Raw genomic sequence first — 26,246 nt, forward strand, 5'->3', positions numbered from 1 at the left:
GGGTTAATTAACCCTCGATATTCGACCAGGAACTAAAATCGTTCGACTTCGAATATCGAAGTCGAACGATTTAGCGCAAATCCTGCGATCGAACGATTAAATCGATTAAATCCTTCGAATCGAACGATTCGAAGGATTTTAATACAACGATCGAAGGAATATCCTTCGATCAAAAAATCTCAGGCAAGCCTATGGGGACCTTCCCCATAGGCTAACATTGCCTTTGGTAGCTTTTAGCTGCCGAAGTAGGGGGTCGAAGTTTTTCTTAAAGAGACAGTACTTCGACTATCGAATGGTCGAATAGTCGAACGATTTTTAGGTCGAAGTAGCCCATTCGATGGTCGAAGTAGCCCAAAAAACACTTCGAAATTCGAAGTTTTTTTAATTCGAATCCTTCACTCGAGCTTTGTAAATGTGCCCCCAAATTCCTACCTGTGGAATTCTATAACTCACACTTCCACTCCCAGATTTTACAGAGTTTTAGATGTTCTCTTAAGACTCACCTTTCCGTGAAGCTAACACATTTACCTAATAAGTAATAACCACTAATTGCTCCTTTGCGTTTATCACTTCCCATATTCATCAACTTCCACACATCACATTCTGCTGACCCATTATATCCTCACTAGCATAACATGCACAGTATTTCTCCAACATACAGTATACTTCCCCCACTGTTGCAATTTTTTATACCTTGTGCCTTATTTGTTGCAAACCTTAAAGACTGTAAGCCCTTGTGGGCAGGACCCTGAATTATTATGTACCCTGTTATAATAAAAATATCAAAAATAAATAGAAAACAAAGTTACAGGCTACATATCTATTTTATCACTTGCCGTACCTGCAGCCCCAGTATCAAGCCTGTAGAGATGCTATGTACAGAGCATTTCTTTTGTGCAAGAAAAATGAATGATCCAACAAATTTAGATACAGAATAAAAAACTGAACTTGGCTTCAGCTGAGGTTTTGATTTTTGTAGAAACTCATTAAGTTTTGATAAGGTTTTTCTAGAAAGTTCATAATCAGCACACTTTCATAGTTTTTCTGGATTTAACTTGCATGTATTGCTCTGCACTTTCTCTTGACCACACCTTTAGCAGTGTAGATAGTCACAATTCTTTTATATAATAATACATGCATTTTAGTAGTCTTGTGTTTTTATATTGCTGTGCCATAGGGTTACTGTGGCATGCCCACAAACCTGGCTTATAGCAGGCCACCCATGTGGATAATATTGGATGAATAGCTGTGTTTTTGCTTCAGGTATAAGCACAGGACAGATCTGTTAGGAAATCCATCCAGGGATGTATATATAATGGTTAATTGTACGGAATAGATGAAATGTGTGCCATGCTGTTCATGGAATATTAAATATTTATTAAATATTAAATTTGGATCTGTGTACATTTTAATGCCTACATGCAAAATCTAAGTTCACTACTAGTTCTAAATTATTTTTTACATATTATTACCAGTGTCTAAATGGATTTAGACTTTTTGTTTGAGGTAGTGCAAGGAGAGATAAAGTAGATCTTTCTTGTATTTTGACTGTTTTATGGATAATATACTGTACTTGAAAATACATATGGATTAAACAGGAGTTTAAGATAGCTAGTATAACTCTAATTTGGTTACTTTCTCTTTAAATAGCAATTAACCCTTTGCAATCCAGGGCCGTCCATCCCTTTTGTGTTTGAAAAGTACTGGGAACTGGGATTTACAGCGCAGTGCCTCCACTTAGGGAACACTGAGGACCATACCTCAGGGAATTTCCACAAGGAAAAATAAAACACAGACAGTTTGCAGTAAAACAAATATAAACTTTATGTAAAACTGTATTCAGTAACTGCAAATGCAAATCACACAATATAAATTGCTATGGGGAACCTGTGTGGACTATGAACCCCTGGCACAGTCTCTCAATGCCACAGTCCCACACTCCACCCGGGTGGATAAGTGTTTATCAGTTTAATGTCCCTTCCCCAAAAGCTCTTATGTCCCCAGGTAGCGATACCTGGCCCAAGGTACCTTTCCCTTTCAAAGTAGTAGCCACTCCCACATGGCAGGTACACAAGCAAGACCTGTCCTCACCCTGGGGAATCACACTGTGGCCAAAATATCCACAGGCAGGAGATAGAAATTGGCTCTCCCTGAAGCTCAAAATATTTACTCAAAGCAGAGCAAAACACAGCCCTTTCCAAGCTCTTCCTGATTAATTTTTCAAGCAGCACAGTCACACTCCATAGATCTGGATCTCTCTGGCTGCTGCCGCAGGGGTTCCTTTATAAGCTCTGTCTGTAACCCTGTACATTTGTCTCCAAAGTCAGGCACTCCCCCCTCTCCCAGGGATGCACTGGGGTGTCCAGCCAATTGGATGGCTCTCCAGCCTGTAACCGGGCTGGATGATGTCACAGACAGAAAAACAGGGGAAGGACTTGTCTGATCCCCTACACTAGTTGATATTATTTTCTATTTAAACAAGTAAATAAAAAGTTATTGACCAACTGCAAACACTGGATTCAAAATTATTGACTGGAAATGTTATTAAATCATATACAGACTCACAGATCCAAATTTGTGAAGATTACAATATGTAGTAAATAACACTGCAGCATTTCAAATATATATACTGTATATTTAATATCCTCCAGATGCTTGTCAAAGTTTTAACTTCAGAGCACCAAAGAAAAAAACATAAAAGGAACCTTTTGCTGTTAAGATATAAAAACACAAAAGAGCCCGCATCCAAAGTCTTTATTCTTAAATCAACAACTTATCTCATGCCGTTATAGTCTTCCTGCATAATCAATATCACAGCTGCATTCTCAAGCTTAACTAAAAAAAAACACAGTACTGGCGGGTCTCTTAAATGCAGCACATGGCACAATTAACTAAGATAAATGCATTTCAGCTTTCAAATACATGCACAATGATCTAGCTGCTCCCTTGTTTTTCACAAAGTGGCAGAAAGGCAGTGAGAGACAGAAAACTTGCAGAAAGCATTTGTTTTATGTAACATAGTTTGGTTTGCTTTTGGGAGTGAAAATAATGGAGTATAGCAAATTAGCAAATTAATTTAAAGAGAAACTATACTGTACACTTATTTTTAGAAGAAAATATCAATAAATATGACTTGTATTGTAAATATATTCTGATTTGTATTGTATTGTGTTTTTGAAATTAAAGGAAATCAATCATTACAAACTTAACACTGCCTCCTTGGTTATTTAGAGCAACCATGGGAAGAAAATTTGCAGCTTTTCATCCATCTGTGCCTCCTCTAAAATAAACATTATATATAGGTTTAAATATATGGAGAAATCAAACATTTAAGTTCAGCTTTTCCAAACTGATTTTCGGGAAACAGTAACATGCAATTAACACTTAAAACTGTCATTTTAGAACTATGAATTGCTCAAAGTTGGCTCTTTTAGAGCAGTAGTGCTAACATATGCATATACAGGTATGGTACCTGTTATCCAGAATGCTCAGGACCTGGGGTTTTCTGAAAAAGGCATCTTTCCGTAACTTGCAACATCATACCTTAAGTCTGCTAATGAAATAAAAACCAATTTGATTGTTTTCCCACCAATAAAGATTAACTACTGTATATCTTGGTTTAGATCAAGTATAAGGTACTGATTTATTATAACAGAGAAAAAGGAAATATGATTGAAAATTCTGAATAATTTAATTAAAATGGAGTCTATGGGAGACAACCTTTGCATAACTCTAAGCTTTTTGGATAGCTGGTTACCGGATAATGGATCCTATAATTGTACTGGTTGGTATTATATTTAGATTTGCATTATCCCATTTACATTTGAGAAAAAAGTAACATGTACTTATATTAACTGCCCCCAGCTTGCCATCCCAAATGGAGAGGGCTGCCCTTTCCCTGATGTTCCCAGCCACAAAACGTTTCCCTTTTTTGTGCAGCATTTACATTTAAAGTGTAAGAATGATTTACAATAAAGCAAAAATATAGGCTGGTAAAAAAAACTATATGTGACTGTCTAATGCTGGATTTTTTTTATTGTCTTGGAAAATCTATGGATCCTTTACCCACATGCTTTATTAACTTCTCCAAATTATTCCTACTATCTTAGGATATGTATATATAAATATATATCTCAGTCACTGGCAAATACTGGCAGCACTGTTTAGAGTACAATGGCGTTTTCATTAGATAAACCTTAAGAATGTTCTTATCTATTAGTCTATACTTATTTCTTGTTAATTCTGTTCAGTTTTGACCGTAAAACATTAAAATTAAAAAAAGTTACATATTTTTTTTTAAGGGGAAGTCTTCTCTGTCCAAAAGACCCCTGTGCAGACTATGATTATTATTCTGGTTGCTAGGTGAGTGGTGGTTGTAATCTCCAGTGGGTCATATGTGACAAACCTGAGTTAGGTAGCTCCAGCTTTGAAGAACAGGAAGGACTCTGGAAAACCCATGACATGCTGCAAAGTGCACATACATCTGGAAAGCCCTGCTTTTTCTTAGTTAAAGGAAAGCATTGCTTGATTCCTCCATAAAGTTACAGCCCCGATGGAATTTACCAGTAAAGTGTAGGAGGTACGCCAGCGAGAAGGTGTATTCCCTCTTCTGAGGAGTCCTGTGGGTTGGTTATTCAATATTCCTAAGGTTCCCATTGGAGAGATGAAGCTACACTGAAAATATCCTTAAGAATTGAAAATTTTTTGTTTTTTGTTTTATTTTTTTTCAAAATTAATAAAGAGAGATTTGAAAAAAAAAAAAGAATTGAAAATTGGAAATGCAATATAGTACATGTAGTTCCTGGGGAATAAAATCAAAGCTGAGTAAGGTTAGCAGTGTTGGAGTGAAGTGTTGCCTGTTTATTCTTCACACTTCTTTATTACATTTCAGTTTTATTAATTTAGAAAACCTTCACTGGGGAAGCAAAAGTGTATCCACTATCCTGAATAAATGAATTGCAGTTAACCTGCCAGAGTTCTTCTTCCTATTCTCTTTGATGACTAATCTGTAGCAGCACAAAGCAAGATAAAGGAAGTAAGATACTTATTTTCCTTATAGCATATACAGATCACCAAACACTTGCTTTTTTGGATTTACTGGTGAAAGTGCTGCACTAATTGTAATCACTTTGTATACTACTGTATAGTGGATTCAAGTACATATTAATATTTATCCTGCCAAAACAGTATCTTTGCCAGATTAATATGGGTATGGGACCTGGGGTTTTCCAAGTTTTTTATATTTTGGATCTCCATACCTCAAGTCTCCTTGAAAATAATTAAATAAAGCCAGTAGGATTGTTTTGCCTTCAATAGGGATTAATTATATATTAGCTGGGATCAAGTACCAGGTACTGTTTTATTATTGCAGAGCAAAGGAAAATATTTTTTTTAAAGTTATTTAATTATAATAAAGTCTATGGGAGACGACCTTTCTGTAATTCAGAGCTTTATGAATAATGGGTTCTAGGTAATGGAACCCAAACATGTATTTATCATGATAATGAAAGCACTTCAGTGGCCTGGAAATAAAGACAGTTAATACAAAATCAACATTCTTTGGTCATAACTTAATTAAGCAATACAATTGTTTGAGATCACTAAGTTTACTTTGGGCAGATTCGTTTTTTGTGTTAATAACTGGGCCAATATGTGGGCAAAATAGTGCTTGTTTCTTTTTTTTTTTTTAAAGATGTCTCTTGCTTTTCAGATTTGCATAGAACTTGTAGTAGAATAAACCCATGTACTTCAATTTATGAAAAATATAAACATTGCAGACTTCACATTTTCTCAGTGGCCTGTTATCTGGATTTTATCAGCTTTTCAGTTTAAATTCAAGGAAAAAAACTGCTCTAGCATATCCAGACTATTTTAGTTTATTAAGTGATTTTTAACATGTATTTTCAATTTAAATGTATCCTTGCATATTGGGGAAGATAACATTCATACATTATAATCATTATTAATTTTACAGTTTCATGTTTTAAAATAAGAAAAATAAGTTTAAGTAAAGTCTAAGTAATAACTTTTCCTTGTTCCTAAATTCCTTAGATCCTTTTACTAAAATACAACTCGTCAAATATTTATTCCATAAAATCTTAATGTATGATATCTATGGGACAAGCTGACTCATAAGCCAAAAGAGATTGTGCCTCAGTTATTAGGTTATCTATATGTATAAGCTATTGCTTACTTTATTATTTATACCATGCTACGAAGCAGGATTCATTATAGATATTTTTCCATATTTCAAAACCAAATTGGTTTTCATATTTTATTATTACTTGGGTGCAGATAATCTGCCAATAACTGACCACAATTATAGAATGAATAAGGTAGTCCCTATAGGGATATTAAAAGTCAACCAGAAGAGCCATGCAAAATGATTGCAGACAGGTCAAAAGTGCATCATTTTTTCTATGTTTATATGTTTGAATAGATCATTTAACACTGTACATAATTAATTGTACATGCTTTAAATACAGTGTTATGCCTAGTTTACCACTGTGTAACTGTAACTGGTATAATGTTTCAACTTCCCATCTGTATCCTTTATTGCTATTACTAGCTTGCTTAAATAAAAGACTAAACTGTAAATCCCAGTGACATCAGTCTTTAATGCATATGAGGCTATGGTGAAAATGAAAAGATGCAGTTGATTGTTGCTGGGACATTTGAGGTCTACTATTGAATGTGGAAGCAATGTCAAAAGTACCAAGCAATTGACGATAGAAGAGACTATTGATAGAGGGCCAAGGCTTGTTTGTTTGTTTTTAAAGAAACATTGATACTGTCCATTTAACATATAAAGGGAGAAGCAGAACAGAATGTCAAATAATCAAACACACATCAATACTCACAGAAAGACTAGTTGCAAAGTTAGGTTACGTCATAATATACAACTAATGCACAAAAAATGTGTGTGAGATAATGAACTTGCATGCTTCTTTATCACATTTTACCCAATTCCAATCATCAATTAATACTAAATCAGCCTCTAAGGAGCAGATTATCAAAAATTGCTACAGCTCCAACAGCTTTTCTCTTTATGTAAAGATCTACAATTTCCTTTGATTTACTCTATACATCTCTCTATCTAATCTATGCAGTAGAAAACTAATGCAACTCGAGAAGAATTTTTTTGGGTCTTAGAAAATTGGCGTAAAAAATTATGAGTGAGAACAATACATAACTGGCAGTATTTAAGATTTCTCACTTGCAGTAGTCTGATTGCTGGTCACTTACCTTTATTTGCATCTCACTTCTAAGGTCAAGTATGTAAAAACAAGAATGTTTCTAGGATTTTGAATAATCTGCTCATGGTAATCAATTTAAAGGTGACCCCAGCAGACCCCAGTCCCATGTCTACATGGGGACTGTTGGGGCCTGCTTCCTCAGTAGTATGTGCTACTGGCAAGGCCCAGTTTGGGGGATGGTGCTGGTAATCCAGACCTGTGCAAGGCTTCTGCTCTCCAGCTCACTATGATCTATGGTAGACAGTGATGCATCCATCCATCAAGAAAGGTGAAACGGTAAAATAGCAACCTCACAGCGCACACTCCTGGCCCCTGAGCTGAGGTGTTACCTTGGGTCACGTGAATCATCACAGACCCCCTACCCTTTTGAAACAGATGGTGGCAAGTCAAACCTGGGAGAAGAAGGGCAGCAAAAGTCAAGAGGGGACAGGCAAAAAATTGAAATGCTTAAATGCACAATGAGCAACTTGTGATATCATGTTGATCTGCGTTTAGTATGCAGACAGAGAACAATGGATCAACACCCATCTGCTCCTTCTTATAGCTCTGGGTTAATTGTTCATGAAAATGTCATTGGGTTCATCCTGCTATGTGTCTGGGGGTATTTTACATGGAATTGTAACTGTGTTATCCATAAGTCTTGAAGATTTTAGTATTTCCCTTCATTCTTGTATCCTCAAAATCTTTTTTTAAAAAAATGTATTAAAATAAAGAATTGAAAAAAAGTTCTGGAAATATTATTCATGAAATTGCCACTGCATTCATCCTGTTATGATTTCTGGGGGTATTTTACATGGAATTGTCACTTGTCACTTGTTCTGGGAGGTTTAATACTTGCCTTTATTTCTGTATCCTCAATTTCTTTTTCTTAAAAATGTAATAAAATAAAGAATTGAGAAAAAAGTTTTATAAATGAAATTGCCACTGTGCCATCGATCTATGTGTTCAGGCAGTATTTATATATGAAATTGTCTCTGTGTTAAACTGCTATAAATTCTGGGGGCATTTATACATACAACTGTCACTGTGCCATCCAGCTATGAGTTTCATGGTATATTATAAATACAAATTGCCACTGTGTCCTCCTACTATGAGTTCTGGGCGATTATACATTTGTACATGGAATTGCCACTCTGCCATCTCTCCATGAGTTCTGGGGGTAATTATACATGGAATTGTCATTGTGTCATCCTGCTCTAAGTTATGGGAGTATTATACATGAAATTGCTACTGTGTCATCCTATGTGTTCTGGGTGTAATTATACCTGGAATTGCCTCCTTCTTGCCTCTATCCCCAGATCTCACTCTGAAAATCTGGTAAGATTAGCCTGACAGGAACTGAGGTGAATGCTGTCCCCATGCTAAAAAGAAGTTATAAAATTTAGGTCCCAAAAAACACAATCCTGTTTAGGACCCCATCTAGTCTTAATCCAGCTCTGATAATGGGTGAGCTAAAGGTAGTGCTGCAGGAGGATCATAGGTCACCCAGAGACGGTCCAGAAAACATTATTAGTTGGGTGGCCCATGCCACTGAAGTTACACCTATTTTATTTTTTTTATTCCTAAAATTAAGTTTCCACAGTTTAGTTATGGTTTCAAAGGGTCAACTGGTTTAACCTAAATAGGGGTTTCCAAAAATGTAATTAAGACATAATTTTCTTACTGAAATTAGAAACCTAGTTTCCTACCTGCAAAATTTACTCTTCCATTAATTTTTCCATTGCTTTCAACTTTTTCAAATTTATACATACAGTTCCAACAAACCATTGGAAATTTTTTAATTAATGTCAATTAAATTAACTTATGCTAAAAAGTATTTTTTTATGGTGGAGGATGCATTTAATTTTTGTACAGAAACCGTATGTCTATGCCAAGTATTTTCAAATACCAAGCGTAGTTGTGTGGAAAATCTGAGGTTATTAAGCATATTCACATTTGTTAACGAGATGAATCTGCACTTTGGTCTACAGATGAAATAGAAAGAAAACTCTTTGCAGTACAAGACAACATTCCAAATAAATAAATTTTTAATTGTGATACATTAATTTGTAGAGTAAAAATTAGCATTTCCCCTTCAAAACATAAGCACCAGTCTTGATATAACATAAAGTATAAATCATATATTGAAATATTTAGCAAAATACCATGTGCAAACTGTATTAAGCACAGAACATAAATACATTTCTTTTTTATTGTACATGGATTTTCTTATATGGGAATCATGTCATGCTAAATTAGCTTGAATAAACCTCAAATAAAATATGTGGTCTACTCTAGAGTACTGTACATGGAATATTGAAAAAAATCTGTTAGGACCAAGTATTGTTGAGCATTAAAAATACTGACTAGTGCACATTTTTTATACATCTTCAATGGTTCTCTGAAAAAGTAAGGAAAACAAGGTATAATTACAAAACAACCTTCAGATATGAACAATATTTTGATACTGTAAAAATTATTAAATAGACCAGGTACGGCAGCTTGTACTTCCTGCTCTTTTCAAATAGGTCTCCTTTGAGATGAGTGGACTGTGAAGAGGGTGGAGGTCCAGTGCAGAGAGTAGGCATCTCATTCAGCATCATGTGACTTCTGCAAATGCAGTGAGGTGGTTCTATAACAAAAACAAACTGTAATTAGTAGGCAGCTCATGAATATAAAATTGTATATTTACTATTTTCTAGAATATTAAAAAGTTTAAGTTCAACCATCCACTTCTATATTTCCAGTAACAGCGCAAGTATTTTATTTTTTATTCTTCAAGCAGTAATTCACTAAATAAGTCCTCATGTTTTAATTTCCACTTATGGTCTGACATATTAGAGAGGGTGTTTGAAATGCCTATTCCTACAAGCAAGATGCCATGGCTGCCTGTATACAACTGTAAGTCGTGGGTAGTAAGTAGCGGCACTCCAGTGGCATGATGAATTACACGGGTTTATTTTGCACTCCTTTATTGAACAAGCGTTCATGTCTCCATGTTTCTAGTTCGGGTCTGAGATGTTAGGGTGAGTTTGTGAAATGTAAGGGCTGATGTCTTTTACTTTAAAGGTTAAACATTCCTCAGTCGAACCTTCATAATTCTGCCTTTTAATTTGTATCTGATTGCAACACTTTCAGGCTCCTTTGAATATGAAAGGCAATTGGATTGCTTTAAACTGATACTGCTCCAATAATTTGTTTGTAGTACACATCAGTATCACTAGTAAAAACATACTAAATATTGTTCAATCTTTTCTTAATATGATTAGCTGTTTGGATGATGTTGTGATTTTAGTTATTTGGCAAATAAACACTATGGTTTTAATTGTTTTATAACTGAAAAACATCACTAAATAATTGAGTCATTGGGTTACATAGAGATAATAGAGAGGAAACTAATATACCGATATTGCTATAATGATGCAATATGATGTAGTGTGTTTCCATCAACAGGTTTATTCTGCATCTATTTTAGACTGACCATGTAGATATGAAGTGTAGCTATAAAAAAACAAAAGCTTTAAGGCAGCTTCACCACATATAATAAAGTAGCTTTATAACTATATTTAAAGAATCAGGTTAGACTTTAGAAATGTTTGTCTACTTGCATGGTTTGTTTTAGTTTCTTGGGAAAGAGAGTAAAAATACTTAAAATCAATGCCAAATTCTACAAACCACAAACAATAAAGATGGTTCTTCAGTAGAACACCAGACAAAAAACCCTAAAATTAGCATTAACATTTTCTTAAAAAAAAAAGTTCTGACTATTTCATCTCTATAAAAGTCATTGTAAGACTCCATCTTAAACAAGCAATATAATTTTTTCCCATTACTCAAAAATGAATATTTTAAAAACTGTATTAAGCGTATTTGAAAATCTCGAGATAAAATTAGTTAAACTGGAAAAACTTGTGATAAGTTTTATGGGCTAATTTAGGATTATTTCTACAAAATCCACATTTTTAGTGAAAAAAAAAATCGAGGATGGAAAAAGTCAGAATCCAAAAATCCGGCATCTCAACGGAGTTTGTATATAAGTCAGTGGGAGCAGTCCCTATTCTATTTGGAAGTTTCTGTGGTCTGTGCTGGAATTAGCCTGAAAATCCAACTATTTTGGACAAATTTGGAAGTTAAAGGGGAACTACCATGAAAATGACATTGGCTTTATCATACTAATAAGAAGTTTTGTAAATATAATCAATTGAGGATTCTGACCCATTCCTGAAATACTGTAATTAAGTTAATCTTCACTCTCCCCATTTCAGCATCTGCCTCTATTCTTTCTTTCTTCTTGCAGAAGTTAGGAAACTGATTTTGAATGACATGGAGCCATTTGGGCCTTTTGTCTAGAAGATGTATTAGAAAAATACTCTCTCTAAATTCATTATTTTTGCAAGTTACTTATTTTTTATATTTTCTTTGTGCTGGAGTCATTTAATTGAGTAAGCTCTAACCCATCTATGAGCCTGCTATTCTTTCTTAAATAGGAAGTGGTTGTCTGAACTGTTTGCTGGATTCTCAATACAATTTCACAGAGGTTGTATAGTGCAATGGAGTGTGAGTTCCATTTGGTTATATTTTGAATTTAATTCTGGGGACAAGCCCACTTATCCATCTGACCAGTGACATTGCAGTTTTGCATGTGTGGCACAGTGGTTGGTAATACCGGGATAACCCATGGGTTGATCACTGGTTGGGTGGATTTGGGTTGAAATTTGCCCAAATATTCTGGGTTAGGGTTGGGTGTGGGTCAGACTAGGAAGTACACTCCTCTATTGCTCCCAAATAATTTGTGTCTTGGAACCAAAGTAGTGTAGGTATGGGTCAGGTGCAGGTCCTACAATGACAACATTTTGCAAGTTAGGTTTGGGTGCTGGTTATGGTTTTCTAGGTTGAGTTTTTCCTGACCCACACATCACTTCAAGGTACATATCTCCCAGAATCTATGAGAATCTATAAAAAGTTATCTGAAGAAAAAAAACTGCAATTCTCTCTCTTTTGTTATAATATTGTGACTAATAAAAAATCAGGTAAGGTAATTTCTAAGCTTTTTCAACATTATCTATACCAGGCTGTGTCTTAAGGAAGGACAGACCAATATTTATCATTCCTGTGGGACTGATTTTTGTTTTAACTTGAGACCTTTTTGAGAACTGCAAAGGGTGTTGATTGCCAGATTATTTTAGGTATGGTTAAGGTGCTATTTAAAGGGGATGTAAAGGGAAAAAATTTTTTTACTTTCTTTAATGAAAAATAAATATATCTTCAATATACTTTAATTTAAAAAATGTGTACCGTTTTTGTAAGGAACCTGACTGTATGCAGTGAAATTCTCCCTTCATTTACTTGCTCTGACTGCACTTCAGATGGTCCCTAACTGCTCTGCAGGGAAACGAGGGAAACCTTACTTCCCAGCTGTGCAGAACTCAAGCAGCTTTGTTTGTTTCCCTGTAGAGCAGTTGGCGACTGTGTAGAGATTCATACTGGATTTTATTTTTGCCTTTACATCCCCTTTAATGTTTCCAACTCCAGTGGCAGGGACAAAGATCATGGAGCTAGATTTAAAGAGATAAACTGGGACTCTCATTGTAAGATTATTTTGCTGCAACCACTGGTTCTGCAGAGTTGGAGAAAGTATGTATTAAACAATACAAAAACTATAAAATCCACATTAGATTATATGACAACACAGGGCCCAGTGCAGTCTGCATATTTTGTTTATTAATCAGTCTTGTTGTATCAGCTTCTGGAAGATATTATTTGAGTTGTGCTGTTTTGATAATTTATGATGATCCCTAAGCAGCCCAGACCACACTGAGCATGTGCATAGTCTTGGTCTTGCAAAGATGTTTAAAAAATTACAAGATGGTGACCCCCTGTGGCCAACTTTGAAAGCATAAAGCATTTGTTTTATTAGGCTTCTGGTGCAGTAAGTTCATATTTATGTTTAGTATACAAAATTCTAGCATTATTCTATTTTAGACCTTTAAGTTTTAGAGGGTGATTTTTCAAGGTTCGAATTTGAATTTTTTAATTTTTGCTACGATTGGATTTTTTTAAAATTTGTTTTATATAAAATTTGAGGTATTCAAGTTTTCAAGCCTACTTGAGTTCTTTTTTACAATTGTATTCGATCGAGTTTTTTTACATACATATTTTTTCCATAAATAAGTAAACAAGTTTTTTTAAATTGTGAGTAGAAAAAACATCACAAATTTGATATCTGAGAAATAAAGCCATTAATGTATAGATGCGTAGACTAACATGTCATGTTTTTTAATGCTTGTCATTATTTTTAATATCTTTATTGCAGTATTTATTTTATTATGAAATTATTTTTGAAGCAGAGAATCTATTTTTGTTTTCATATTGAATTTTTGTATTTGTTTTTGTATTTGACTACTTAGTGCAAACTTTATTGTGTAACTGGTGAAGTGTCATAAGTGTGCTATTGATATTGTTTTCTCTGAGACATTAATATCTTCCTTAGGCTAATAGATGGTATTTTGTCACAGTTTTCTCAGGCCACATGACTATTCAGTGCTTGTGTCTCAGGAAACATGATGTTTTTATCCATTGGGAATGAACAAGAGGTTTTGATTAAAACAGCCAAATGAACCATCACTATGATGCACAGTTATCAAAATCTAGTTGCCCTTTCCAGAAAAAAAACCCAAACAAACAGATCAGAATTTTTTTTTTTTAAGGTCAAAAGCTAAAGTAAAAAGTAAAGTAAAATCTGGCACATTTCTATAGATTTGTCTCTAAATATTAAAGGGGTTGTTCACCATTAAATTATCTTTTAGTATGATGTAGAGAGAGATCTTCTGGGACAATATGCAATTAGTTTTAATTTTTATAATATGATTTGTGGATTTTGAGTTATTTAGCAGCTCTCCAGGTTGCATTTTCAATAATCTGGTTACTAAGGTCCAAATTACCCTAGCAACCATAGTTGATTTGAATAAGAACCTGGAATATGAATAGGGGATGGCCTGAATGGAAAGATGAGTAATAAAAGTTAGCTTAAACTATTTTATTGATAACAAGAATTCATGCTATCATACATACTATATAATTCAAAATTGGCCGGCCTGGCCTACCTTAATACACCTCACTAATTAAAACAATAAAGAGCTGTAACACATATGTTAAAAAGTTTTAAAACGATTATCAATCAAGGAGGAACTTAAAAACTTAATTCTCTTCCACCTGGCACTCAAACTGGTTATTTTAATAAATGGCGAGATGGAACGGTGACACAACTGTTTCATCTCTGTCCTAAAGGCACCATGCCATCCTGGGAACGAATACAGAGCACCTTTTCACTCCCTGACACTGAAAGGTTCAAGTACCAACAAATTGCAAGCTACACAAAAAAAGTACATAACCGTCCCGCTAGTGCCTTGCTATATACAGACTTTGAGAATCTGTGCCGCCACTCCACACCACCTCTCAGGAGCATCTCCGCTATCTATCAAATACTTCAGCGTCCAACCAATGCCAAACACTCCCCCCTGTTACGATTTAAGAAATGGGAGAGCATGCTGGATGTCGCTTTAACCGAACAAGACTGGGAAAATATTCTGGAAAAATCGCTTAAAGGTCCTAGAAGTTGCAGAATTTTGGAGAATAACTACAAAATACTTTCTCTCTGGTACAACACTCCCTCGAAACTACATGTTATGTTCCCTGGGACTTCAGACAAATGCTGGAGATGCAAAAGCCATATAGGCACAATGCTCCATATATTCTGGGAATGCCCAATCATTCAGACATTCTGGACTCAGATACTAGACTTGTGTAAGAACGAACTGCATTTGGATATCCCCGCCGAGCCGTCTGCTACTCTTTTACACCATACTCCAGATTCTCCCTCCTCATACAAAAAATCCCTGACACAAACTGCTCTTAATGCTGCAAAAATCCTGATCCCTCGCAAATGGAAAAGCAACATTCCACCCACAGTGTCCGAGTGGATAAGAGAAATGGAGGAGATCCGCAAATTTGAGGAAATCCATTCCGACTCCCATAAGTCAATGTTAAACCATTGGGCAACCTGGCGCCCCTGGTTACAATACCTTGATCTCACTACATGAGACACGACTGACCGGTATCTGCCAAGTGTAAAAGTTAAAAGCAGTAGGATAAAGGGAGAACATGGGATTATGAATGGGCTAACCATCATACTCATCGTAGACCACGATTGTGCAATCTGAGACATTCTATGAAAACGTTTGCAATCTCAAGTTACTGAGCTGTGTCATTAAGGGTTAGATGTTTATCTATGCCATGTGTTTCCTTTTTCTTTTCTTGTCTCCTTCCTATATCATCTCTACGGAGCGGACTATAACAATGGGTATAGCTCCTGTCTACCTCCCCCCCCTCCTTCCCTCCCCTTCCTTTTTTTTTTTTTTTTTCTTTCCTTTTATCTGGGATTTGTTCTTTTGTTTACCCCATATTGCACATCCTCCATTTCCAGTACTGACCCCCACCTCGACCTAATTCGGACTATGACAGCGCACGGTGTTTGTTTAGAAATGTTGAACATCTTTATCCTTTACCTCGGTGCCCTATGGGACACTCGTTCTCTCTAAAGGGTACATGCTTAATGTTCAAAACTGTTATATCACTTCTGTAATTACCACCACTATGTGTGACCTTCTTGGTGGATACTTTTTGACATGTGATATTGCTGACTCCCGGAGGAAATAAAAATAAAAATTTAAAAAAAAAAAAAAACTTAATTCTCATAAGTGGAGGCTGTTAAAATCAAAACCCACTGCAGGTGGGGTTTTATTTAATAAAAATTAGCAATGACAATAAATTTGTAGTTTTAAGAGCATTTAATTTTTAGATGGGGTCAGTGACACCCATTTAAAAGCTGGAAAAAGTTATAAGGAGAAAGAAAATAATCTAAAAATTATAAAGAAAAAAATAAAGGCCAATTGAAAGTTGCTTAGAATTAGCTATTCTATAACTCAAGTTAACTTAAAGATGAACCATCCCTACAAAAACGTTATTTTCCCAGTAACATTTGAGCTTTTTAGCCTCATTGAAAATTAATTGAAAAATGTGGTTACAAGTATTTCTTGATCTAGCACACAAGGAAAAAATGCAATTGCGGAAAAATAATTTCAGGGTTTTTCTCCACCTTCAAAATTCATAAATTAGCCTATAAGAGTGACAGTGAATATATATATATATATATATATATATATATATATATATATATATATATATATATATATATATATATATACAGTAGCTACAATTTTTTTCTCATTATCTAAACTGAATTAACTTATATACGTAAACATTATGGGCATGTTCAGAATCACATTTACTAAATCAGGTATACAAACCAAAATATTAAAATGTATTTTTAGCTACACCGTTTATTTTCATTGCTTTAATTTATTGTAAGTGTATTTAAAGTGTATTTTAAATAAAGGTAAATAGACAAGTGCACTATGCCATAAAAGTAGTGATGAGTGAATGTGTCCCATTTCCCTTTGCCAAAAAATTAATGAAACCTTTTGGTCACAAATATTTTGTCGCATGATAAAATTTATTGTTCAATATGAAATTTGCAGCAAATCTGTACATGGCAAAATGTTTCACTCATCGCTTCATAAAAGTGGTAGATGCCAGGCTCTAGTTGGTTTTTGTAAAAGTGTTTATGCAAAAAGGTTACTCAAGATTGCATTTGATTAAGGTAAACAAGTACCTGTCATTTCATTAACTTTAAAACTGAAACTCAACTTGGTGTACATAAAATAAGATGAACTGATGTCACAGTTAGAAAATGAAATTATATATGTTAAATGTTTTACTGCTTGTTATGGACAAAATTATCTGCTTTTTAAATATTTTCAAACAATGCATAAATTAAAAAAATTGTGGATAACCATCTGGAACCTTATAATCACATAACTGCACATTATTAAAGTGTGTTGTAAGCTCATGGTATAACATTTTAATTTAGAAAGAGACAAGAAATGTTATTGTATTTTTTGAACAGCTTGGAACACTATATTTTGGCAGTTTATTGCATTTTGAAAATGTCAGAAAAGTTGTTCTGTTCTCCTTTTCAGAAAGGTCACCGATATATGGTGCTTATCGCAGCCCAAACACTCAACACACACAAGCCCTTTATAATGCAGACACATTTGTATTGCCCTATTTGTGTTGATGAATAGAAGGAAATTATTTTATGATATTCTTTTTAAATAATACATATGGCTTTTATGGACAAGCAAAGTGTACAAATTGTACATCATTGTTATGTATAATGATCAGACACTAAAGTGAAACAATCATATGGGTGCCTGTATGGTGGTATATACGGGTATACCCGTATATTGCAGCACCAAATTTTAGAGTCATAGTAAAGTAAATGCAGGATTTAATGAGACATGGGGCAAATTTACTAAAGAGCGAAGTGACCTTCACAAGCGAAAATTCGCCAGAAAGACAATACGCAGGGACATCGTTGATTTACTAACAGGTGTAGAGGACAATTCGCTAGTGAAAGAGCTCAGCACTAAGGGATGGGCGAATTTTTTCACCTTTTTTTTTGCCGCAAAAATTACGCCCATAGACTTGTATTGGGTCATGTGTCAAAAAAAAAAAAGACGCGTGTCAAAAAAATTTCACCACATGACAAATTTTTTTTGACACCCATAGACCTTTATGGGCATCGGCGACATTTTGCCGGCGGCGAATTTTTGATGAAACGGGTCAAATTCGCCCATATCTATTTTGTACCCTTTCACCAGGCGAATTTTCACTCAGGCAAGCGATTGTTACAATATGTTAAACCTTTTCGCCAGAGTCTGTTTCGCCAGGTTATACCTGGAGAACTGATAAGATGAAGCTACATCCTCAACAATCTTATGTCAGTGACATCATGTGCTGTATGCTGAAAAGACATAAAAAAGACAAAACGCTGGCGTTTTTTTTATATTTTAAAGTGCGATTATGTTTAAAAGTTGTAACTGTTAAATAATTTTTTTTAACCATTTGAAGGTCATGCCAAATTTGTTTTAGAAGTGCTAATGCTGACGAATTTTCGCTGGTGAAACTTTGCCAGCATTCGTCTACCGAGACGCAACTTCGCATTTTGATGAATAAGGGGCAGATTTATCAAGGGTCAAATTTCGAAGTACAAAAAAACTTTTCGACCATCGTATTAAAAAACTTTGAATTCAAATATCGAATTCGAAGTTTTTTCAACAAATTTGGCAATCCTGCGGTCGAATGATTCGAACGATTTTAGCGATCGATCGAACGATTTTTATTCGATGTGTAAAGACTTAGAAAAATGTTGTAGAAGGTCCCCAAAGGCTAACATAGCACTTCGGCAGGTTTAATTTGGCGAAGTATTGAAGTCGAAGTTTTTTTAAAGAGACAGTACTTCGATTATCGAATGGTCGAATATTCGAACGATTTTTACTTCAAATCGAAGTCGAAGTAAATTCAAAGTCATAGTATCCTATTCGATGGTCGAAGAATCCAAAAAATTACTTTTGAATTTCGAATTTTTTTACTTCGAAAATTCCCTCGAATTCACATTGACCCTTAGTAAATCTGCCCCTAAGTGTATGCACTGCGAATTAATGTCTGACAAAGTTGCTCGAAGTGTGACGAGGTAAAAATTTGCACCTATGTAAATCTGCCACAAAGTAACTAAACAGGTGCACAATGAAAATATAAAGAAATACACAAACCAGAGACAGAAGGAATCAAGAGGCACAAAATTCAGTCCAGTAATCAGGCCAAATGCTTGGGTCAGGCAGCAGGCAGAGTCCAATGACTGGCCAGAGGTGCAACCGGGAAATCCAATAAGACAGGCTAGGGAATCACAGACTGAGGGAGGGTCTCAGGAACAGGAATCCAGGAACTTCAAGAACAGAAATCAGGATGGCAAGATCTGGGCTATGAAGCACAATAACCAAGCAAGAAGCAATGGTCAGGGACAGGTTTATAAAGGGTCTTGATTAGGTGATAAGGAACACATGGAATTAATGAGGTGGGTGGAGATAAAGGAGCAGGATCGGACTAGACCAGATCCACACCCAGATCAGCAGGCTTCAACCTGCTGTAACCGCCCTTTGTTCGGCAAAAACAGGCACACATGCTTTTTGGTTCAATAGAAGTGTTGGTGTTGAGGTGGGTAAGAAAAGACTTTTCTTACCCACTTTTAAGGTTTTCATGTTAGTTGGGACAGCCGAATCCTTTATAAGGTACAAGGAGGCCAATAAATCATGCAAAATAGCTATCAGGCAAGCTAAAATCAATACGGTAAAGGATATTGCAGCAAGCAGTAAAAAAAATCCAAATTGTTTTTAAAAATAATATTAAAAAAATTAAGCAGGAAGGGGTGGGACCCTTAGTATCAGAAGGGGGGGTCAGTTGTTTGATAAGAACACAAAAAACGCTGAGATTCTGAACTCATTTTTTTTTATCTTTCTACACAAATGAGGAACCAGTTAATGAAGGTTTCCTTTTAATAGTCCCAATTCTAGTAATACAGCTAATGATGCACGGTTCACACATGAGGAAATTCAAAAGAGACTAGAACATGTTAATATAAACAAAGGTCCGGGGCCAGATGGTATTCATCTCAGGGTACTTAGCGAGCTTAGCTCTGTGATTGCCAAACCTCTTTACTTAATTTTTCAGGATTCATTGAGGTCTGGCATGGTGCAGAGAGACTGGTGAATTGCTAATTTGGTGCCGCTTTTCAAAAAGGGATCCCTTTCTCAGTCTCAAAACTATAGGCCAGTTAGTCTGATATAGGAAAGCTTTTTGAAGGGTTAATAAAGGATAAGATACTGACTTCATAGCAAATCATAATACTATGAGTTTGTGCCAGCATGGTTTTATGTGTAATCGATCTTGCCAGATTAACTTACTTTCTTTTTATGAGAAGGTGAGCAGGGACCTCGATTCTAGGATGGCAGTGGATGTGATTTACTTAGACTTTGCTAATGCATTTGATACAGTGCCACACAGAAGGTTAATGGTTAAATTAAGGAATGTTGGCCTGGAACCTAGGGGCAGATTCACTAACCGTCAATGTCACCAGCAACCACTTCGCACCCATCGCTAGGGCCAGATTCACTAACCGTCAATGTCGCCAGCAACCACTTCGCACCCATTGCTACACTTCACCAGGTGAAAATTCACTCAGACGTGGGCGTCGTACGCTGTCGACTTTTCACTAGTGTTACTTTGGCAATGCGAGCAATTCAAAGCAAAGATGTGCTAGCTAGTGGATGTGATTTACTTAGACTTTGCTAAATCATTTGATACAGTGCCACACAGAAGGTTACTGGAATGTTGGCCTGGAACATAGGGGCAGATTCACTAACCGACTTTGGCAATGCAAACAATTCAAAGTGCAGATGCTCTAGCATTTATTTCTGCCTACCGCAACTTGCATACGGTGGGAACTTGAAAGTGGAATGGATGTCTTTATGTTATATGTTACAGCAAATACATTACATTTCCACTGTTAATTACACGTGTCCAGGGAACCTTAATAAAGACAATAGAGTTGTTATAATGCCCTACACATGAGCCCACTGTATAGTTAATGTTAGAAAATGTATGGGGGAATTTTTAGGACTTTTGCAGGCTATCATTCTGAAAAAAGGAAAAGACGCAAGCGTTTTTTGAACTTTGATGATTTTTCCACTCAGAATATGATGTAAGTAACAGAAGATTGAGGAAGATCTATGCCAGGGGTAGGCAACCCGTGGCTCTGGAGCCTCATGCGGCTCTTGCTGTGGCTCGGTCTTGTCATCCTGCTTGCTGAGGCTCAATCTTGTGACTTTGCCTGTCACATCATCTATACAGCCCTCGCACCTGCTGGCGGCTTCTTGAGTGTGCGACTGTGGTAAGACAATGGTTAGCTTACCGTGGTCGTACACACAGGAAGCCACCAGCAGGTGCGAGGGCTGTACAGACGTCACAGGAGCGACAGGCAAGACCAAGCCGCAGCAAGATGATTCATCATGGTCCTTACCGCAGTCACACACTCAAGAGAGAAGCCTCCAGAGTTCAGCTGCAGCAGGTGCGAGGGCTATAGACGTGGATGTGACGCATATTTTATTGACGTCTATAGCCCTCACCTTTAAACAGATGAGAACAATAGCATTTATTAGGGCTATTCGGTGTTTAATTTATTTCAAAGTAGGCCTACATATGCACACTTGTTTGTTGTACATATGCACTTTTGTTTGTTGTATTTCGTTATTGTAACATTTAAAATAAAAAAAAAAAGTAAAATTTTTTAAAGTTTTATAAGCTGTGTTATGTTTTGCGGCTCCAGACTATTTTTCTTTACTGGAAGACGGGGCAGAATGGCTCACTTGAAAGTAAGGGTTGCTGACCCCTGATCTATGCACTCCAGTGCACTTCGCCTGGTCTGAGCTGGTGAAGGCAAGTCTGGCGATAGAGGTAACGTTCAGTAAAATCCGCATTTTAGTGAATTTGCGGAGTAACGTCCATTTGCCAAAGCGAATTGTTGCCTGGTGATAGAGTGAGAATGAGCGGTAGCACCTATCTTATTCACTAGCGAATTGGCGTCTGCACCCGTTAGTAAATTGCTGATGTCCCTGTGGGCAGAAACGCTGGAGAATTGTTGCCAGTGTTTGCCACTTCGCCCCATAGTATTTATACCTGGTTAGAGAACTGGCTAAAAGATAGACTACAAACAAAAGTGGTAACTGGAACATTTTCTAATTGGACCAGTTTTGTTAGTGGAGTACTGCAGGGCTCTGTACTAGGTCCTTTTCAATTTGTTTATTAATGACCTGGAGGTGGGCATTGAAAGTACTGTTTCTATTTTTGCAGATGAAACTAAATTGTGCAGAACTATAGGTTCCATGCAGGATGCTGCCACTTTGCAGAGTGATCTGTCTAAGTTGGAAAACTGGGCAGCAAACTGGAAAATGAGGTTTAATGTTGATAAATGCAAGGTTATGCACTTTGGCAAAAATAATATAAATGCAAGTTATACACTAAATGCAGTATGGGAGTTTCCTTAAATGAGAAGGATCTAGGGGTTTTTGTAGATAACAACTTGTCTAATTCTGTGCAGTGCCATTCTGTGGCTACTAAAGCAAATACAGTCATATCTTGCATAAAAAAGGGGCATTAACTCAAGGGATGTAAACATAATTCTGCATCTTTATAAAAAAAGCAACACAATTTTTTACTACAGGTATTGGATCTATTAATCGGAATGCTTGGGACCTGGGTTTTTTTAAAATAACTGGATTACCATGCCTTAAGTCTGGTAAACATTAAATTAACACAGTAGGATTGATTTGCCACCAATATGAATTCAAGCAGCATAGTTGCCATCAAGTACTGTTTTATTATTACAGAATGAAAAAATGTTGTTGTTTTTTTAAATTTAGAATTGTTTGCTTATAATGGACTCTATAGGTTATGCCCTTCCCATGCCTGGATAAGGCATCCCGTGTCTGTATCTTCTTGCTGAATTCCAGCATTAAAGTGGACCTGTCACCCAGACACAAAAAGCTGTATAATCAAAATCCTTTACAAATCAAACATGAAATCCAATTCCTATTTTTTATTAAAGCCTTCATAGCTGTTGTTCGTTCATTTAAAAATCTCAGCTGCCAATTAAATATTGTCTGCCCCTCCTCTATGCCTTAGGCATATTTATTGTACCGTTCAATTGTGTAGCCAGGGCATGGGGTGGACATTGGGTCCCCCCATTCTGGTGAATAAACAAGATTCTGAGATGATGCAAGGCTAATAACAGTGTCCAAAAAATGGCTCCTGCCTGCTTGCTATATTTATGAATTCCTAGACTGAAGGAAACAAGATTTAAATAATTTATATAGTATAATTAAAGTTCATTTTGCTTGACTAATGTGATTAAATAGCATTTTGAATAATTTTTTTGAGTGACAGGTCCCCTTTAAAGCAGGTAACTGCTGAGTATAATGCTCAATAGCTTCCATTTGATTTACCAGATGCTAGCATGAAATTCACACTTTCTTGTGTTTCTGTACCTTGTACTTTGCACCTTGAATACAATTAAGCTGAAACTGCATAGACAGAGTACCCTTGTCAACTTTGTTATGTTTCAATGTGCACAGTGTAGCGCTTTTAAGTTGTGTTCATAAATGAGCCCTTTTATATAAATAATGCAAACATTTCTCAATCCCATGCTTATCATAACAGATATGGAGAAGTTTAAAAAAAAAAAAACTTGATTTGCTTTTTCCATTTAGTTCTCTGTTCCATACTAATCAACACATTTTGACTGATGTGCTCTACATAATATCGCTGCAAAACTTGGTGCCTGTGGCTCAGCTGCCTTTCCAAAGCTTATACTGTATGGGGCACATTTACAAAGCTCGAGTGAAGGATTCGAATTAAAAAAACTTCGAATTTCGAAGTGTTTTTTTGGCTACTTCGACCATCGAATGGGCTACTTCGACCTTCGACTACTACTTCGACTTCGAATCGAACGATTCGAACTAAAAATCGTTCGACTATTCGACCATTCGATAATCGAAGTACTGTCTCTTTAAGAAAAACTTCGACCCCCTACTTCGGCAGCTAAAAGCTACCGAAGTCAATGTTAGCCTATGGGGAAGGTCCCCATAGGCTTGCCTGCGTTTTTTTGATCGAAGGATATTCCTTCGATCGTTGTATTAAAATCCTTCGAATCGTTCGATTTGAAGAATTTAATCGTTCGATCGAACGAATAATCCTTCGATAGTAGGATTAGCGCTAAATCGTTCGACTTCGATATTCGAAGTTGAACGATTTTAGTTCCTAGTCGAATATCGAGGGTTAATTAACCCTCGATATTCGACCCTTAGTAAATCTGCCCCTATGTGTTAGAGTGGGAGGGCTACTCTGGTAAGTACAAACTTAGGCACAGTTCCTATACAACTATTTGTGTTATACTGTTTTTTGTGATGTGTGAATAGCTTAGAAAGAAACCAGAACTTCCTCTGAGAAAAATAAATCACTAACCCCAAATAAAAGACTTCCAAATGGTCCCAGCAAAGCAGCTTATAATGCAAGTAATACCTGGTTAAGTACAGAGACTCGAAACAGCTAAAACTCAAAGATATGAGAACTCCATCCTGCAGATACCACAGACAAAATTCCATCCTAGTTGCTCATTTCTAGACAAAGAATACAGACTTATTGTTCTGTGGACTGTGGAATTATATAAATGCCATGAGCCAGTTATACAGGGCCAAATTATAAATATTGCCTCAAATAAAGAGAAATTGATCCAAAAGAATAAAAAATGAATACAGGTTCTTAAGAAAGGAGAAAGGAAAATACATGAAATATTAAAAAAAACAGTAGAAGTCAATTAAAAGAACGAGCGATTCACCATATAGAGAAACTAATAACCTGGACTAAATATACATGTTATCAGAAATAAACAAGTTAAGAATGTATAAGTATTATTGTATAAATGGTGTCTAAATCGTACCATTGTACGTTTAAGAAAAACCTTTTTCTACCTCATTGCAAACCCTTTCTGTGTGGGTTGCCTTTGATCATGGCAGCATAGATTAAATAAGATATAATATAAAAGAGCAGAGGGGGTTTGCTCACATAATGTAAAATCATAATGTAAACTTTTCTTCAATACATAGAATATATTGCACTTACAATAGTTGACATAAATTGGTCAATAAGAAGCTCAAAATGTTTTTTTTTGTGTGTGCAATAGTCAGTAGAAGTGCACCAACCTTAATGCAGGGTCTGGATGCATAGGCCCCAGACCTGTAGCTCTAGGAGAAAACACAATCAAGAGTTTTTTGGCAAGTACTCACAAAGTCCCAGGAACAGGCAAAGTAAGGTAACTGTACAAAACGCTTGATGGTGTTATCAGTCAATAGCCCAATAGTGTGTGACTTCCTCAGGTGAATATAATTATCCATATTAAAAATAAATTTAAATAACACCACTGTGAGAACAAGCTCGTTTTATTTTTTGGGTACACCATTTCCTTTAAAGTTAATCTTTTTCACTTTGACCACCCTATTCTTTATAGTTACAGTATAGATGAAATAAGAACATAGAAACTGTGAAGAATAGTGATTCTAAAAATTTAGCGAAACACATTTAAGTCTTTTTCCTTAAAACATACATTTTGATGAAATTTTTTTCACGCAAAATGCAATGAAATTAATGCATTTTTGCATGCTGGATTCTCACAGCAATTCTTTGCCTCCTGAAAAAATTTGCTCATCACTAATGAAGAACCCTCTTTTTGAAAAATATGCAACAAAACCTCTACTGGTAGTTTTCTTCATTAAAGAGGACAAAAAACTCCACAATAAGTTGTATGTATAAACATGGTAAGAAAAACACAGTACGCATAAAGTATTTTGCTGCCATTTTGCCCAGTAAGTGTAACTTCTTGATTTATGAAGCTTCTGTTGGAAAAATACAGGAAAAACATTTCCTTTGCACAAATTCCAAATGAAGAACTGATAAATTGATATTGTATCATAAATTGCATACCTTCTCCAAAGGATTCTCTACCCGAGGGATGCTGATCATTGGCATCTGGCCAAAGTTATCAGTCGTCCAGTGTTCATGTTCTGTTCGTCGTCCCTTAAAATTATTTACCACACATACTACCTAAAAAAACAAAATAATAACCCTTTAAGCGAAGGTGGTCTTAGCAATAAAAATGTTATATATTTCCCTCTGAGATGTGAATAATTAACACTATCAAATACAGTAGATCTCTGAAAACTGTCTATATATTGTGCTATTTTATTTTGTTTGTGGATTTTATAAAGTGTGGCTTTACCTTATATTCTTGTTTTCTGACTGGCTGGTGAGTAGCTTTTGCACTTATAAAGTTCACACAATACTCATCCCCTAGTGGATGAGGGTGAGCCATGGTTATTGGGACCAAGCAAGGAGGGGGTTTACATTACCAGTTGTAAGCCAATTTACTGTCCATGGGGTGGGCAA

At 35.8% G+C, this 26,246-nt stretch overlaps 1 protein-coding gene across 2 annotated transcripts in view; it reads right to left on the reverse strand.

Moving 5' to 3' along the window:
• Positions 1-9,265: 9,265 nt before the first annotated feature.
• Positions 9,266-26,246, reverse strand: part of plppr5.S (phospholipid phosphatase related 5 S homeolog) — a 97,246-nt gene continuing 80,265 nt past the window's right edge. The window contains exons 5-7 of one of the 2 annotated variants that reach the window (XR_005960984.1): positions 25,785-25,904; positions 18,968-19,175; positions 9,266-9,867 (exon numbers count right to left, since the gene is read on the reverse strand). Coding sequence is in view for 1 of the 2 variants with exons in the window: in XM_018259857.2 (XP_018115346.2) it covers positions 9,835-9,867; positions 25,785-25,904 (153 nt within the window). In the remaining variant the exon portion in view is untranslated. The remainder of the gene's footprint in view (positions 9,868-18,967; positions 19,176-25,784; positions 25,905-26,246) is intronic. The other variant, XM_018259857.2, reaches the window with a different exon arrangement.

The sequence above is a fragment of the Xenopus laevis genome, chromosome 4S (genome assembly GCF_017654675.1).
Source record: "Xenopus laevis strain J_2021 chromosome 4S, Xenopus_laevis_v10.1, whole genome shotgun sequence".
NCBI lineage: Eukaryota > Metazoa > Chordata > Amphibia > Anura > Pipidae > Xenopus > Xenopus laevis.